Below are 16,821 nucleotides of genomic sequence, written 5' to 3'. Positions count from 1 at the left end.
CAGAAGCATAGAATCTTGGATTTGGAAGGAACCTTAAATGTCATCTTGTGTAATGTTCCTCCTCTCAGTGCAAAATTCTTTCTACCATATCCCTGGGCAAAGATGAACAATCTTTGAACACACCCAGAGACAACAACCTCATGAGAGTTCAAGCCAACCTATCATACTGTAGTACTCCTGTAAATATTAGAAAGTTCTTTCTCATGTTGAGAACAAACCTGTATCTAACTTCCTTCACCCATTGGTCTTAGTTCTTCTACCTAGAGTAATTCGAATGGAAACTATTCCCTCATCCTCTTAACTAAAACTTCAGGTGCAAAAATGTTGGCAAGTTTTCACCATGGGTTCTTTAAAACTTACTCTTGTCGCATGATTATCTGAGCTTCGACATCATAATTATTCTCCTTAAGACATATTCTAGTCTTCAAGTGCAGCACCCAAAACTAGAAGCAATCTTCTAGATGATTATCTCCCCGAATAGGATCTCTATCCCTCTATTAATGGAGCCTAGATTTACTTTAAGCATCTATATCATACAATTAATTATACTGAGTCTGAGGCCAGTTAAAAGACTCGTGTAACTTTCATGTGAACTATTTCTCAAGTGAACTCCTAATACCCTTGGTTTTTGGATGCATTTTACTAGGTCCCAAGACCTGTTTTCCGTGGATGTGTGGTTAATAGGCAATAATTAATATCACAAGAAATAACATTTTTTTTCTGTGAAACATAGCCTATGATTATTTTATTTTATTTTTGTATACAGCAGTTTCCTATTAGTTATCTATTTTATACATATTAGTGTATATATGTCAATCCCACTCTCCCAATCCATCCCACCACCACCGCCGCCCCCTCCGTCTGCTTTCTCCCCTTGGTGTCTATACGTTTATCCTCTACATCTGTGTCTCTATTTCTGCCTTGAAAACCTAATCATCCGTACCATTTTTCTAGATTCCACATATATGCGTTAATATAAGATATTTGTTTTTCTCTTTCTGACTTAATTCACTCTGTACGACAGTCTCTAGGTCCATCCATGTCTCTACAAATGACCCAATTTCATTCCTTTTTATGGCTGAGTAATATTCCATTGTATATGTGTACCACATCTTCTTTATCCATTCATCTGTTGATGGGCATTTAGGTTGCTTCCATGACCTGACTATTGTAAATAGTGCTGCAATGAACACTGGGGTGCATGTGTCTTTTTTTTTTTTTTAACATCTTTATTGGAGTATAATTGCTTTACAATGGTGTGTTAGTTTCTGCTTTATAACAAAGTGAATCAGTTATACATATACATATGTTCCCATATCTCTTCCCTCTTGTGTCTCCCTCCCTCCCACCGTCCCTATCCCACCCCTCTAGGTGGTCACAAAGCACTGAGCTGATCTCCCTGTGCTATGCGGCTGCTTCCCACTAGCTTTCTATTTTACGTTTGGTAGTGTATATATGTCCATGCCACTCCCTCACTTTGTCACAGCTTAGCCTTCCCCCTCCCCATATCCTCAAGTCCATTCTCTAGAGGGTCTGTGTCTTTATTCCCATCTTGCCCCTAGGTTCTTCATGACATTTTTTTTTTTTAGATGCCATATATATGTGTTAGCATTCGGTATTTGTTTTTCTCTTTCTGACTTAATTCACTCTGTATTACAGACTCTAGGTCCAACCACCTCACTACAAATAAATCAATTCCGTTTCTTATTATGGCTGAGTAATATTCCATTGTATATATGTGCCACATCTTCTTTATCCATTCATCTGTTGATGGATACTTAGGATGCTTCCATGTCCTGGTTATTGTAAATAGAGCTGCAATGAACATTTTGGTACATGACTCCTTTTGAATTATGGTTTTCTCAGGGTATATGCCCAGTAGTGGGATTGCTGGGTCGTATGGTAGTTCTATTTTTAGTTTTTTAAGGAATAGCATATGATTTTTAATGACTGTCACTCTCTTTCTGTAAGCAATTCATCTGGTGCTAGTACCATTCCTTAGATCAGGAAGCAATGAAGTTACCAGATATCTCAAACTTCCATCTCCAGAGAAATATGGTCATGGGACTGGAACAAACCATAGCCAAAGTTTGGGCACTATGATGGAAGTAATTGTATCAGTTAGCTTTTGCTATGTAAGGAACCAACCCAAAACTTAGTGGCTTTAAAGAACTGTTTTGTAGACTGCAGTGTTGGCTGGACTTGGCTGTCTTTTGTGGTCTTCTGGTGGCTTGGCTAGTACTGGGTGGTCTAGGATGACTTCTGTTACATATCTGGCTTCTCAGATTTTCTCTTTTCTAGAAGACTAGCTGGGGAATGTTAAATGGTGGCAGTTGGGTTTCTAGCAATGAAAGAAGGCAAGCCCTAATGCTCAAGCACATTTCAAGCCTTGGCTTGAATCATGTTTGCTTTTGTTCTGTTGACTAGTGCAGGTGACATGGTCAGGTTCAGATTTAAGACTGTGAGAACAGACTCCACCTATTGATGGGAGGACCACCCACATCACATTGTAAAGGGTATGCGTAGAATGAGGCATGAACAAACTGGTGGCAGTTACCTCAGCAATCTACCAAAGTGCAGAACTTCAACATCATCTAACCCTGGCTTTTTGCCTAAGTCATGTGTGCTCACTGATATTTTCATGTTGGAGTATTGCATACTTTTGATATCCTAAAGCTAGTTAATTATGCTTTAGCACTCCATGTGCCCACAAAATATTTGTAGAGCAGTTTGGCATTCACTCACAGCTGTGTGGAACTAAATCAACATACCAAATCCCCTTCAAATTTCCAGAGTCACACACCATCATCTTGTTCCTTTAATAATCCTGTAGCCTCACCAGTAACATCTTGTGATATCCTTGGTCCATTGACCGAATCTTTGCCTTTTGCCTCACTGATTTGTCTGTCACTTATTCTCACAGAAGAAATGCAGAAGTGCTATGATTATAATTTCTTCATCTCATATTTTGGTGCTGAAATTAATTCAATGACATGAAAAGTCATATAGTAGTAAGTACTTTGAAATATGTTTATGCACAATTCAACTTTCACTCCAACACTTAGAATCAATTAAAGAGAGGGAACTTTTGAGGCATACTGGCACTAAGTGTTCCTAAATTATAGGCCCAACAGCTTCATCCATACAGTCTTTTCTAAATATGTATCCTGGCTTTGATACTCAACCAAACTTGGGTCCACTCATCTGTGTTCAGTAAAGTCAATCTATTGACACTGTTGTGGTGAAGGAAAGTGCAGCATTTATTGCAAGACCAAGCAAGGAGTATGGGCAGCTAATTCTCAGAAGACCTTGCCTCCCTGATGGCTTTCAGGGAAATGTTTTTAAAGACAAAGTGAGGGAGAAGGTCATAGGATGCCTGATCAGCTTGTGGACATCCTTCTTTTGGTTGGTGGTGAGGTAACCAGGTGGTATTTCAAGAGTCAATATCACCAATCTTCTGGTTCCAGTCGATCTACGTGCTTGTGGCCCACAGGCAGTTGACTTCTTCCTGCCTGGTGCAGGTTTCAGTATCTGCAAAACAACTCAGAGATATGGCTCAGAATATAAATCTATAGTCCTGGAGGAGGAACTAAAGATCCTTGACTTTGTATTATGGCTAAACAACTATTATTTGTCTTACTTGACTGTTTGCCTTTGTTTCTTCATTTTCATACTTCTCTGGTTAAATTTGCCCTTTGGAACTCAGGGAAGGCCTAATTGAGGAAGTTTTTCTACAAAAGAGAGGTAGGCGGAGGACATGGTAGGGTCTGTCCCGTGAAAGCTCCACAGCATCCTGCTCAGTTACAGCTTTATCATTTTACAAATTTAAATCCATTGTCACATTTGTCTAAGACTTTGCCACTTCTAGTTTTTCCTGCTGTAATTCTCTGTGTGGCAGGATACTTATAAAGTGTCTGGTAGGTTCATCATTTAATTATTTGCATATGTCAGATGCTGAGTCTTAAATTTGGTCCTTTGGACCATGGCAGTATAAAAGCACAAAATAGTTGTGTCTATTTTCAACTTGGCCACAAGTTAAAAGAGGACACAGAACATGCCACAAAAGGGCTCCAGGAGTCAATTTACCTACATCTCAATTTAGATATAAATTGCTAACTATTCTCAATCTGATTGAAAAGAAAATGTATTTGTGCATAATCAGTGTTTTCTTATTTGGATTTAAAGATATAATATTTTTATAAGATTAAAATTTAAGATTTAAAAAAATTTTTTTTAATTTAAGATTTTTTTTAATTCTAAAAAATGCATAAAAATAAATTAATGTACCATTGTATGAGTAGCTGAAAGTTAATAGAAACTGTAATAAGTAACCATTTCTAATAGAACTTGAAATCAGTATCTCAGTAAGGAAGACTGGTTGATAATGAACTCTATTTCTACTCTTATGCACTTAGAGACTTAGTATCTTCTCAACCACCAGAGGGCTCTCACGATATAAGAAAATATATTAAATATATAAGAAAATAAATGAAAATAGAAGTCATTTTTGAAATACCTTTTTTTTTTTAGTGTTCAGTTAAAGTTAAATATCTTAAATATATGGATTAGATACAATATTTCTAATCCAGATTTTCTGTCAGGAAAAGAACGAAATTAGGAGGAACAGTTTAAACTTGACAATTCAAAAACTTAAAACAAACGTAATAACTATTTTACTATTTGGGGGCCTAAATCCTGAATCAAACGTTTATACCATTCATTTATGTTTTCACTGGAAAAAAAGGAAAGTGAATATATTTTCTCTGAGAGTTTCTGGCCTTTAGGGCCTATTTTTCTGTAAACATCTAGTTTGTGACCTTGATATCATATATGATTACAGCTGAGCAAACATCTCACAAGGGATTCGACAAGGAAAATAGCTCCTGTGCCAAGTGTCAGGCTTCCTTTGGCTCAGGTAGTATTATGATACACTGTGTTGTGGTTTTATTTTGTTTTTAATCACTCCTTGGACTCCCAGTTTGGTCGAGCTCAGCCCAAGATGCCTCTATCTCCCCAAACAAAAATTAAGCTAAAGATCTGACCATATGTTTGGTTCTGATGGTGTTTATTCTCTGGATTAGATTCAAAGAATGAATAGAGTGAATCAAATGAAGCAAACCACTTGTCCAGCAATGAGCCCTGAAATACTGAAGCGAGGGGCTCATCACAGGCTTCCTCTCTGGATTGCAATCAAGGTCAGCCTTGCAGGAAACCAGCAAGGGTCAGTGGCCCCAGGGGCCGGTGCTCATCCATTTGTTGCGAATTTTTGCACCTCTCTTAGACTCGTGTAGCCTGTCTGAGGGGCTGAGGAGACTGAACCAGAATTAGTGGTTATCAGATTGGTCTCTGTGGTTCCCTAGAGGTTCCTTTGACCTTTTCTTAGGGGATACCTGATGGGTGGTGTGAGTGGGAGGGATTTCAAGCTCTCTTCCAAACGCTAAACTAAACCCTCAGATGCACACATGTTACTGTATTCCACTTACGGTTTCCCTTGAAAGATTTGAATAAACAAAAAGTTTAGCTGAAGGACTTGGGAGAACAAAGAAACAAATGTCTCAAGTTTTTTTCAATAGTTTTATAATATTTCAATTTCTCTGGAACTTGGGGCCATATTGCTAAAATACAGGGTGGAAGTGGTGATCTACAATCAGGTAGGGCAGGTTTGGATATGTCTCTTTACACAGCCTCCAGTCTATAGTGAAAGTCATCACCCTGAAAAGCCTGGAAGGAACAAGGGGAACAGTCATGAAGCAAACATTGAGCACCCTCTGGGTTCAAAGCATGGTGCAACATTTAGGATTCAGAGATTTTACATACACAGCCTCTGCCTTCTAGGCTCAAAATTTAAGGGGCATGTGTTGGGGGGAGGGGGAGTATGGATACATATCACTCTAAGCTAGTTGTGCTAAGTGCTAAGTTAATGGTAAAACAATATTTATTTAGAAGGAGGAGGAGAGAGACACATTTCCATCAGGGCAATAAGGGAAGGTTCTAAGAAGGAGGCAGCATTCGTGCTGTGCTTTGCAAAGTGAGTAGGATTTCAATAAGAAGTGGTGACAATGTGCTCCTAATTCAATGCCACATGTGTGCCTAAAATAAGAGATTTCTAGAGAGAAATCTAGTGCTATGCCTAACTTGTGAACATCTTTGATTCCTTCTAATAAGTTGTGATTCAACTGAGTTCTGGGAAAGATGTAGGTGATGAAATGCAGGGCAAAAGAACTCTAGGGACTCACTGAGGTTTCCTTGAAGAAATAACAGATCAACTTAGGTCTCTGTAAAATGTTAGTACCTGAGGAAAAAGTTATGAGCCTTCTCTGACATATAGCTTTGCTCCATACTGATTGCATCCAGTTTCCTTGTGATCTGTCTTTGAGGTTGCCAGATAGAAAACCCCAAAGGCAGTGGAGTCCACCGAGGGCAGGAGAGTTCTTCCTTGTTCTTATTGGGGGCCTCAGATGTCACACATTTTTCGGAGTGTGCTGTGCTCTGGAGTTTGAAAGACCTTCGCCTGAGCTTCAGTCTTTTAGTTTTCCCTTGAATCAGTCAAAAGAGTTTAAACATGTAGCCAAGGGTGTGAGAAGGTGGTTTGAAGGACCTGGGTGTAGGAGAATGCCATCTCTGCAATGGGTATGTTTGCTGAGAATCCTGGCTCCACTCTGTCTATTGTGTTTTGTCCCTGGGGTAAAAAGGGTAAGATCTACATTCTCAGATTTTTTACAAGTAAAAAGGAGAAATAAATCAATTCCACTCTGTCATTGACTGAGAGCACTGATGCAGAATGACACCAAATCGTAGTCCTTCCTTAGACAAATGATACAATAAAAATAACAGTATGTTTTTTTCTTGAAGACTGTTAATCCAGTCTACTCTTTCACTTTGGGTAGTGCAGAACTCAGGTTATTCACAATAAATATTCTTTCAACGTCACTTTTTTCCGAGGTTCAAAAACATATATTTAAAATGCATTACAATTCATAGTATAATAAATTATTATAATATTAGGATTGAAAATATAAGTGAATGCTCAGTTATATTTTTATTTTGTAGAAAAAGACTTGATACATTTTTCTGAACTTCCCATCATTGACTAGTTGAATACATTTGAAGTGGACAATTAATAAATGAGTGAGAACCTGTTATGTGCTGTGCTGGACCTTTTGGGGGATTTAGTAGCAATGTAAGCTGTAATGTTTGCAAACCAGAAACTTGTAGTAAGACTATGAAGACAAGAGTATATATAGATAGCGAGAGAGAGCATATACATAGTTATTTTTTTTTCTTTCAGATTATAAATGCTATAGGACATCAGAGGAGGAGAAGATTAATGAAAGGTGGAGTTATCTGGAAAGACTTCTTGTGCTCATAGAATTCCATTCTTTCGTAATCCACCTTTCTATAGATCTAACTCAGCTTTCCGATAGAGTGACCTTGAGCCTATTGATTTAGCACTCTTTCCAGGGGAACAATTGTATCTTCTTCACAGGATTGTTTTTTAGGTATTCTTTTAAACAGTGGAAATATAAAAATAATACCATCACAATTTCTGCCCACAAGGAACTCAACAGTTAGTGTGAAGGTAGACACGGAAATAAATATGTGTCTCACAGGATGAAAGCACAGTAAAGAAGTATGTACTATAGTCAGTACATTATGATATAAGAGGACCTCAAGAGTGACTGTGCCTGAGATACTCAGGGTAGGTTTCACAGAAGAGGAAATGCTTAGGTTTCACAGAAGGGGAAATGAGATACTCAGGGTAGGTTGCACAGAAGAGGAAATCTTGCTTGATTAGAAGTTTATAAAGTGGGCAGAGGCAGTAGCAAGGACAAAAAGAATGTGCAAACTTGCAGGGATAGCCATCTCTGAGTAGCTTAGAGTAACTAGGGTATCAACCGTGTTTCAGTTATCAAATTCTTTGTAACAAGTCATCCCAATATTTAGTGATTTAAATCAATAATTTATTATTTCTCATAATCTCCTTTCATCATCAAATACTTATGGTGAACTATTATATTTTAGTTTTTATTAATTTGGATTCATATATTTAAATATATCGAGATATATTCATGACTTTTCTAATAATCATCTTTGACAAATTAATGCTTTTTGGCTTGAATTCTTCTTTGTGTTATATTACTATTTACACAACCTGCTCCATATCTCCCATGTTTCATTTATGTATTTTCTTTTAGTTTGCCTATATTTCTTTGCTTGTAATTTTGCTTTAGGTATCTCTTTGGTAAACAAAAACATAATTGGATTTATTTGACATAATCTGTGAATCTTTATGTTTCAGTAAGAGAATTTAACCTACTTAAATTTATTGTGCTTACTAGATTTGTTTTTCCTTAGTGTTATCATTTGATATTTTGTGTATTTTGTTTTTTTAAAAAACCTCCATCTTTTAAAAATGTACTGTGCTTTCTTTGCAGTCTAAGGAAAACAAAGAGGGAGATTGCATGTGAGCTATTTGCAGCAATACATTGACTCTTTAATGAGGCAGCTACTGGCCTTAATTGTGAGGCAGCTCTCACTTATAGCTTGTGAGCCAAGTGTGCATGCCACCATCCCTGCTCAGTGTTTGTGTCAGAAGCCCTTCGCTGTGTAGCTGATACTGTACAACAGTGTTTCTCAATCTTTTAATTTTTCATTATTGACCCCTATCTGCTTGAGTACTATATGTACATCTGTGATTTACATACAAAAAGAGTAAGTTTTTGTTACTCTTTCTCACCCTTAAGAATCAATTTTCACCCACTTGGAGACAATACTGTGCTTACTGAGAATACATGTGGTACAGGGAGTTCCCCTGTCTGCCACTCACCTGTGAATGGGCAAGTGTCAGTCATGTGTTTGAAGTTATTTCCCACTTTCCCCCCAGGTAGACGATTCCTCTTTATGGCAGAGTCCGTGGAACATTCAGTCCTGTCTGCCCTCCCTTTTGCAGCATTTTCTTTAAGCACCTGACACGTGGATGTTACCTTGTTCTAGTTTTTAAGCACCAAACCAAATGCCTCCCCCCGCCAGCTCTTATATTCCTTTTTCTTTTCAGGGGGAATTTGCTAGTGGAGGATAGAGGAGTTAGACTCATGGGCTTATGTCACCAGCTTACCCAGAAATCCATTTCTCTGTTTCCTAACAAAATTCTGGAATACAACCATAAGCTTGGTATTAAAATGAAACTGAACAAATGTCCTTCTTCAGAGAGCTAAATAATTTATTATGATTGATAATTAATAGTCAGGAGAAAGGGGAGTGCTATAAGTCAAGGCTGGGATAATCATTTTATTGGAATGTCAATTTCTCTGCACACCACAAGTCACTCTTCAAATTGATTACAACACAGATGACTAACAAGGTGATTTTGTGCTTCACGTGTTATAATGTAAGCCGTATTATGCTGACTGCTATTTTTTCTACCTTGAAATTTGTCAACACTTTATTATCTAGATTCATAATTTTCATTTTTTTTCTCTTGTCACAATTTCCCTGCTTAGATTCCACTATTAGTGTGGAAAACAGTTGAAAATCAGATTTGTTGACATTATTTTCAGTCCGTTCGTAGTGGATCGTGCTGTTGCTTCAGTAACCTCAAAGCCCTTGTTTTTGTTTTCCTATTGGGATTCAGAAGCTCATAATGTTTGGTAGCTCGATTCAGGCAAATAACGTGCTGAGAAAATGACTTTGCATCATTTATAGCTGTCAGTACAATCAGGATATTGAAGTGAGGTGATTGTGGGTGGGGGTAAAATTCACATGTTTTAGTATAAGTACTTAAATTAAATTAATGAAATATAATTAAAATGGGTTTCTTAAAAAGATTTTAAAACATTTTTATAAAGGTGTTAAGATTTTTGTAGTTCTTTTTATCTGTTTAAAAAATGTCTTACATTTCTTCATTATACTCCCAATTTGGAGAGAAAAATAAGAAAAGTGTATTTGCTCTTAAAAGTTGTTTTTTTTAATCCTTTCCTTTCTGAGCAAACATTACACATACTACACTTTATTTCAGCTTTAAAAATGGCAAATGCTGCTTTAATCAATGGTGGGATTTCCCCTCCCTCCCTCCCTCCCTTCCTTCCTCCTTCCCTTCCTTCCTTCCTTCCTTCCTTCGAACTAAAGAGTGATTTTCCTTTCACAGGCAAAACATACATGAAATTCAAGGAACAGCTGAAAATGTGCTCCTGGCCAGATAGGAGCAATTCACTTCCATAACATCTCAGAAACACTCCCTTTATCTTCTTCTGTCTCCTTCTTGCTTTTTCTGGACTCTGGGTTATTAATTCCTTGATGCAACTCTGCTTGAGCTGAAAAAGTGGGAAAATATAGTGAGGGTATAGGCTTTTACCTTAGCCTATGGCGTCAACTTCTGAACCATAAGTTCTAGTTTTCAGTGACTTATTTTCAACTGAGAAACATTATTAAGATCCAAGTAAGTATCAGTGATTGTGATGAATGCTGTGTATATTCCGAAGAGTAGAACAGACATGTTGTCTCTCGTTTATCTCTTTCATAAAGAAACAAGTGCAGGAGGAAATCAACCAGAGCTCTGTGAGCATAAGTCTTTATTTGGTAATGCTGACCACGAGAAGGCTTGGAAGGAGTTCTCTTACTTGGGAAAGGAGGACAAAATGTTTTACAGGGCTGTAGCAAGAGTAGGTCAGTAGAAGTTCACCAAGTCCAAGGAATAACTGGCCAAGGATTGTTCTTTAAAGAGGCGCATTGTTCTTGTAGATTAGCAACAAGTGTTGGTCAATTTGGATTGTATCAAGAAGGATGGAGAGAACTAGTTAGGGGCTGGAGTCCTGTGCAAAAGAGTATGGGCAGAATCAGCTGCAGGAGACAAGGACAAAGGAGGCCCAAGGGCAAAATCCTCATTCCTTCAATGTCTCTTATTCAAGATAATCTGAGGGGTTGATAAACAAGAGGAAATGAAAAGACAGAGATTCCTGTGAACCACAGAGTACTAGGTAATTCTAAGATCATCAAAATTCTTATGTGTATTGGTGAAAATTGCCAAAATGAATGAAGGACCACAGCTACACCTTGCTGTGGTCCAGCTCCTACTGCAGTGGCAACAGGAAGTTGTGCAAGTTAAATATCTTGTTGAGTATGTGCTGCTATTCAATATGTTCCATAAATTTTCTTGTGTGCGTCCTATATATACAGTCTTGCTCTCATAATCTAGTGGAAGACACAAACTAGCCATCACCCTAATGGGTGTATAATCACGAAGTGAGAGCTTTGTTCTGAGGAAAAGGAATAGGGTCTTTGAGAACACCTAATAAGATACGTTTACTCAGTCTAGGGGCTTAGGGAGGAGGAGATGAGTAGAAGTTGGAAAGACCTGATTAGATGTGAGTTTTGAAAAGTTCATTATAGTTCATCCTTACATGTTACTATGAAATAAATTTGCAATATAGACATTATCTTTAACATTTTTTCTTGGGAAGATGAATGATTTTCAAACATTAAAATACCTAATAACAGTGAAGATTTTTAGGGACAATACTCTGTATGATACTATGATAGATACATATCATTATACATTTATCTAAACTCATAGAATATACAACACCAAAAGTAAACCCTCATGTAAACTATGGACTTTGGGTGATAATGATGCATCAGTGTAAGTTCATCAGTTGTAACAAATGTACCACTCTGGTGGAGGATGTTGATAACAGGGTAGGCTATGCATGTAAAGGTGTAGGGAGTATGTGGGAAATCTCTGTACTTTCAGTTTTGTTGTGAAACTAAAACTGCTCTAGAAAAATTGCGTTTAATAAAAGAAACATATAAAATTACTGCCTTAATACAATCATGTTCATTTTTTTATATTGCCTTCCAGTTTGTATATACATGCATATATGTACTTCTGTGGTGGCATTCACAATAAATGGACCATTTTTACAGTATTTGTTAAGCATAATATTTTATCAAGAACATTTTTCATTTTTTCCCCTAGTACTTATAATTAAACTTGAGAATGATTTTATTATAAGTCATAGTGGTGACATATTTGAATTTGTTAAAACATTTACCTCTTGTTGGAAATTAAGATTTCCAGTTTGGGGGTTTGTTTTATAGATTATGTTGGATATAGACCTTTGTTCCTGTGGAAATGTATTTTTAAGACAAAATTCCAGAGATGGGAGTATTGAGTTATTGTTACAGTTTAGCAATATCCATCAATAAATTTTAGTTTTCCTTCTTTGCATACTTTGCCATGTGCTTTTTATTATAAGGAATTTAAAAAATGTTTATTTATAAATGTATTTTGTTAGCATGTGCAGAAATGATCCACTTAAAAATATTTCTGATGGCAATAATCTTTTTATTTTGGAAGGGAAAGATTTTTGATTTTTTCCATTCTTTTTGACTTTGCTGGAAATACATATTTGCACAGTTATGTACCACCACTAGAAGTCACTAGTTTACCACATCCTCATTGTAAAGAGTATACGTACAATCCTATGTACACAACTGAATTGAGTGGCATTGAGGAAAGCCACATATGGTGCTAATCTTACTAAAATGCCAGCACATTTACTGCCTTAAAAAGAACATGAAGGGGCTTCCCTGGTGGCGCAGTGGTTGAGGATCTGCCTGCTAATGCAGGGGACACAGGTTCGAGCCCTGGTCTGGGAGGATCCCACATGCCGCGGAGCAACTAGACCCGTGAGCCACAACTACTGAGCCTGCGCGTCTGGAGCCTGTGCTCCGCAACAAGAGAGGCCACGATAGTGAGAGGACTGCGCACCGCGATGAAGAGTGGCCCCCGCTTGCCACAACTAGAGAAAGCCCTCGCACAGAAACGAAGACCCAACACAGCAAAAATAAATAAATAAAATTAGTAAAAGGCAGAATAGGTGATAGTGTGCCCCGAGCACACTATAAAGAAAAAAAAAAAAAAGAACACGAAGTATATGCATGCCACACTTTAGATCAATAAAATGAATTGGTAAATTAGGGAATGCTATTTTAAATTTTTAGTGGCTCTCTTCTAAGGTGATGTGCAGAGTAAACAGTTTTATCTTTGAAAAATTGGAGGGTCCATTCAGCTCAGGATAAGGTCTTCTTTAGTCTGAGAGCTTAGAAGTTGTTTAAAGCAAAACTATGATATACTTGCTCAGGACAGATGTCAGACAATACCAGGCTTTACCTGCCACTGTTTAATTGTACCAGAGAACTCCTCAGATATACACATCCTGAAGCTTTCAGATTTCTTCACCATTCTGCTTTATCATAGGCAGCATTTAATCAATAAAGAGTGTATGTTATTTTTTTAGACTATTGATATTACTTTAGAAACCTGCAGAAAAATATATGTATTTTTTAAATGTTCTTAAATTTGAAATTTAGGGTCAAAATAATTTCATTAGAAGCAAAATTATTATGGAAGTGAAGTAGAAATTTAATTTGATTTTTAAATCCTGCTTTATATGCAATGTCACAGAACTCTATCTCTAACATAAATAAGAGTTATAGTCATCTGTCCTTGTGACTTGTGGTTTGCTCTGCTGTGGCTAATACTGTCTGATTAAAAATACACATGATGGCAGAGTAGAAATAGCTTTGGTTACAAAATGACAGGGAACAAAGTAAAGACATAAATTTACTACATCCAGTGCTATTTTATAACCCTAATAAGTCATCTTTAACGTTGACGTAAAGTTACTTGGAGAATAAATCGTCTTAGTTTTCCCAACTTGTACTTTTTGATATGTGGGCCCTTTGGTTTGCACAATGAAGAAATCTTGATAATAATCTATGTATTTAGAAAATGTATTTTTATAACCCTAGTAAAATAACAGATTTGCCTGTGACCAAGCCTTTTTTCTTTAAAAATTGTCAAGCATTCTCTTCGTTGTGAATTTAGACAGCAAAACCATAAATCCTACACATTTAGATTTACTGTGGAGAGCTGTCGTCTTTAATTATTAGTGTTTTGAGGATGACTCTGTAATGTACCCTCAAAATTGAAATTATAAAAGATGGTAAAATAACATACTGACTGTATAAACAATAAACTCCAATAAATACTATAAATTTTATAAATTAATATTTTATATTAATAAAACAGACATATTAATAAAATATAAATATCTTACAATATGCATGTATATTCCCCTCTTTATCTCTTTCCTCGCAATGGGATGGTCACCCCTGGTTACAGTCTCTTGGCCACCAAGTAGTCTTGGTTCTTCTTCCTGAATATTATTTACTTCTGTTTCTTTTGCTTAATTCCCACTACATTAGTTCAGTCTCTTATCATGCTTAGTCTGTAGCCATTTTGACAATTTGTTGAGCAAATGAATGACATACAAACTTCTCTATATGTCTCTGGATATTTTAATTGATATATGTAGACATATTCTATATTAGTAGGAGATTATGACCCATAGGTATGATACCTCAGATATTTGGTGGTTATTTATTTATTTATATTTTATAAACATCTTTATTGGAGTATAATTGCTTTACAATGTTGTGTTAGTTTCTGCTGTATAACAAGGTGAATCAGCTGTATGGGTTATTTATTTTTTAATTAAAAAAATTGAAATATATTTGATGTATAACATTGTGTAAATTTAAGAGGTACAACATACTGTCTTGATACTTTTATGATAATGGTTATTATTGATCACAGAGTAGATCTGGAAATTGCCATTTTAATGAGCAGAAACATTGTGTGTCTGTTTACACAGGCCATAACCTGTCAAATGTTCAAACTCCTACTAAAATTTGTGGCAGAAGAGAATCATAAACGGAGGGAGTGCCCTTCCCAGGGATAACGAATTCCTAGAGATGGCAAACACTTTGCCCTGGAGTGATTCTTTGATATGCAAATCAGCCGATCCAGAGCCACACCCTCATCTATCTTCTCTATCACACTCAGGGCCACTATCCCTCTTTCCTAGTCATCCTAGGGCTGGGTACCCAGCCACTAGAGACAGTCCCTTTACCCCAAAGCCCCCTAAAATTATTCAAATTAGCCAGTTCTAAACTTGCTCATCCTGCCTTCCATTTCCTGTGGAAACCACAAGACAGTCTCTTGCCCACATTCTTTGGCCAAAGCCTGTGTTCCATGTTTGGCCCATGCATGGTGTGGTGTGCCCCTTCTTTGTGGGAACTGTGAGTGTTAATAGCTATTAACAGCTATTTTTCAAGGGCAGTCATCTCCTGATCGGTTGGTCTCACCATATATGAATATAAAACTTATATTTTAAAATAGGAAAGAGTTTAATACTTTTTAAAAATCTTACATTTATCGAGTCCTTTGTGACAGGCAAAGGGGTAAATGCTTTACATGCAGGATCTCACTACATCCTGCAAGCTTTATGAGGTAGATGCTATTAGTACCCTCCTTTTAAAAATAAAAGGACTGAGGTTGTGAGAGATTAAGAAACCTACCCAAAGTTCCACATGGAAGTGGTAGCGCATAGTCTAGAGCAGGGCTTTCTGAATACAGGATCTGTATTCTCAGCCACCAACCTCGGATTATGCTTCCTTTTACTTGACTGTACTTTGTCTAAAAAATTACCAAATTCCTCCCCTCCCTTTCTGTTCATACTTTTATTGATTCATGGATTCCTTTATTTTCTTTTCCTTTTTTAAAAAATAAATTTATTTATTGATTGATTGATTTTTGGCTGCGTTGGGTCTTCGTTGCTGCACGTGGGCTTTCTCTAGTTGTGGCGAGCGGGGGCTACTCTTCGTTGTGGTGCGTGGGCTTCTCATTGTGGTGGCTTCTCTTTTTGCGGAGCACAGGCTCTAGGCATGTGGGCTTCAGTAGCTATGGTGCATGGGCTTAGTGGCTCCGCGGCATGTGGGATCCTCCCGGACTAGGGCTCGGACCTGTGTCCCCTGCACTGGCAGGCGGATTCTTAACCACTGTGCCACCAGGGAAGCCCCCTTTCTTTTCTTAACATAGAAATAAACTTGAAAGGAATATATACTGAAACTTCAACCTCATCAACAGAGAACTCCATACTTTTATTTACATAATCAATGTGCTCCACGTACATGTGACTAAGTAAAGCGCAAAGACTATTTCAACATATCTCAAAAAATGGAAAATATGAAAATCACAATTTCTGAAGACAATATTACAGAACTACAAGTTAATGATAAATTGTAAAAATATAAATGACTGAATAAAAAGTCATCAGAGTAGCCAGGTTTTATAAGGACAAGAAGAATCTGTCCATGCTCTTAAAAAGAAGCAAATACAACAGGTTCTGCATTAGAGCAGGCAAACCTTACTCCCACATTTATGGCATTTCCCCACAGGAAATCATTTGTTCTAAACATTACGTATTTCTTCTTTGTATAGGTTCTTTCCCGCACCAGAGTCAGCCTTGATGTGAAATTCAGGCCTTTTCTGGTTTCTCTGTACATGATACCTACAGAGCACGTGGAAGCAGAATTTACTGGAGACTCAGAGGAATGTTGAGCAGAGAGGAGGAACGTGCTTTGCACTGAACAAACTTGTTTTGACAAAGCAGCTTCCGATTAAGCAGGAACTTCTTCAAAGTCCTTTTGGCTGCACGACCCCTTCAGGTTTCTTCACCACAGGGCCTTAGATCACCCCGACTTATCACTGCACACCCTCCCGTCCTTGCCCTCTCTTCTGCCCTCTCTCCCCTTTCTTTGAAAGCAAAGAGATTCTGTGTCTCCTGCAGAGCACTGAGGCCATTCTCCTTTGCTCTTTCTGAGCTGCTATCCCTGTCCCACCCTTAGGCCCACTTTTTCCCTCAAGATACCTGCAAATCAGGACTTGTCCCCGAAACAGCTTAACCCTTAAAAGGTATC

General features: G+C 37.4%; 1 protein-coding gene across 1 annotated transcript in view; it reads left to right on the top strand.

The window, feature by feature from the left end:
* The window catches only part of GRXCR1 (glutaredoxin and cysteine rich domain containing 1), a 77,601-nt gene extending 61,139 nt beyond the window's left edge, over positions 1-16,462 (top strand). The window contains exon 3 of the mRNA XM_027104031.1: positions 16,343-16,462. Within this exon, the coding sequence (XP_026959832.1) occupies positions 16,343-16,462 (120 nt within the window). The remainder of the gene's footprint in view (positions 1-16,342) is intronic.
* The last annotated feature ends 359 nt before the right edge of the window (positions 16,463-16,821 follow it).

Source organism: Aethalodelphis obliquidens, unplaced genomic scaffold (genome assembly GCF_003676395.1).
Source record: "Aethalodelphis obliquidens isolate GAN/ISIS:26980383/991018 unplaced genomic scaffold, ASM367639v1 scaffold6, whole genome shotgun sequence".
Classification (NCBI taxonomy): domain Eukaryota; kingdom Metazoa; phylum Chordata; class Mammalia; order Artiodactyla; family Delphinidae; genus Aethalodelphis; species Aethalodelphis obliquidens.
Note: the sequence above shows the minus strand (reverse complement) of the source record. Positions and strands in the feature narration are given on the sequence as shown.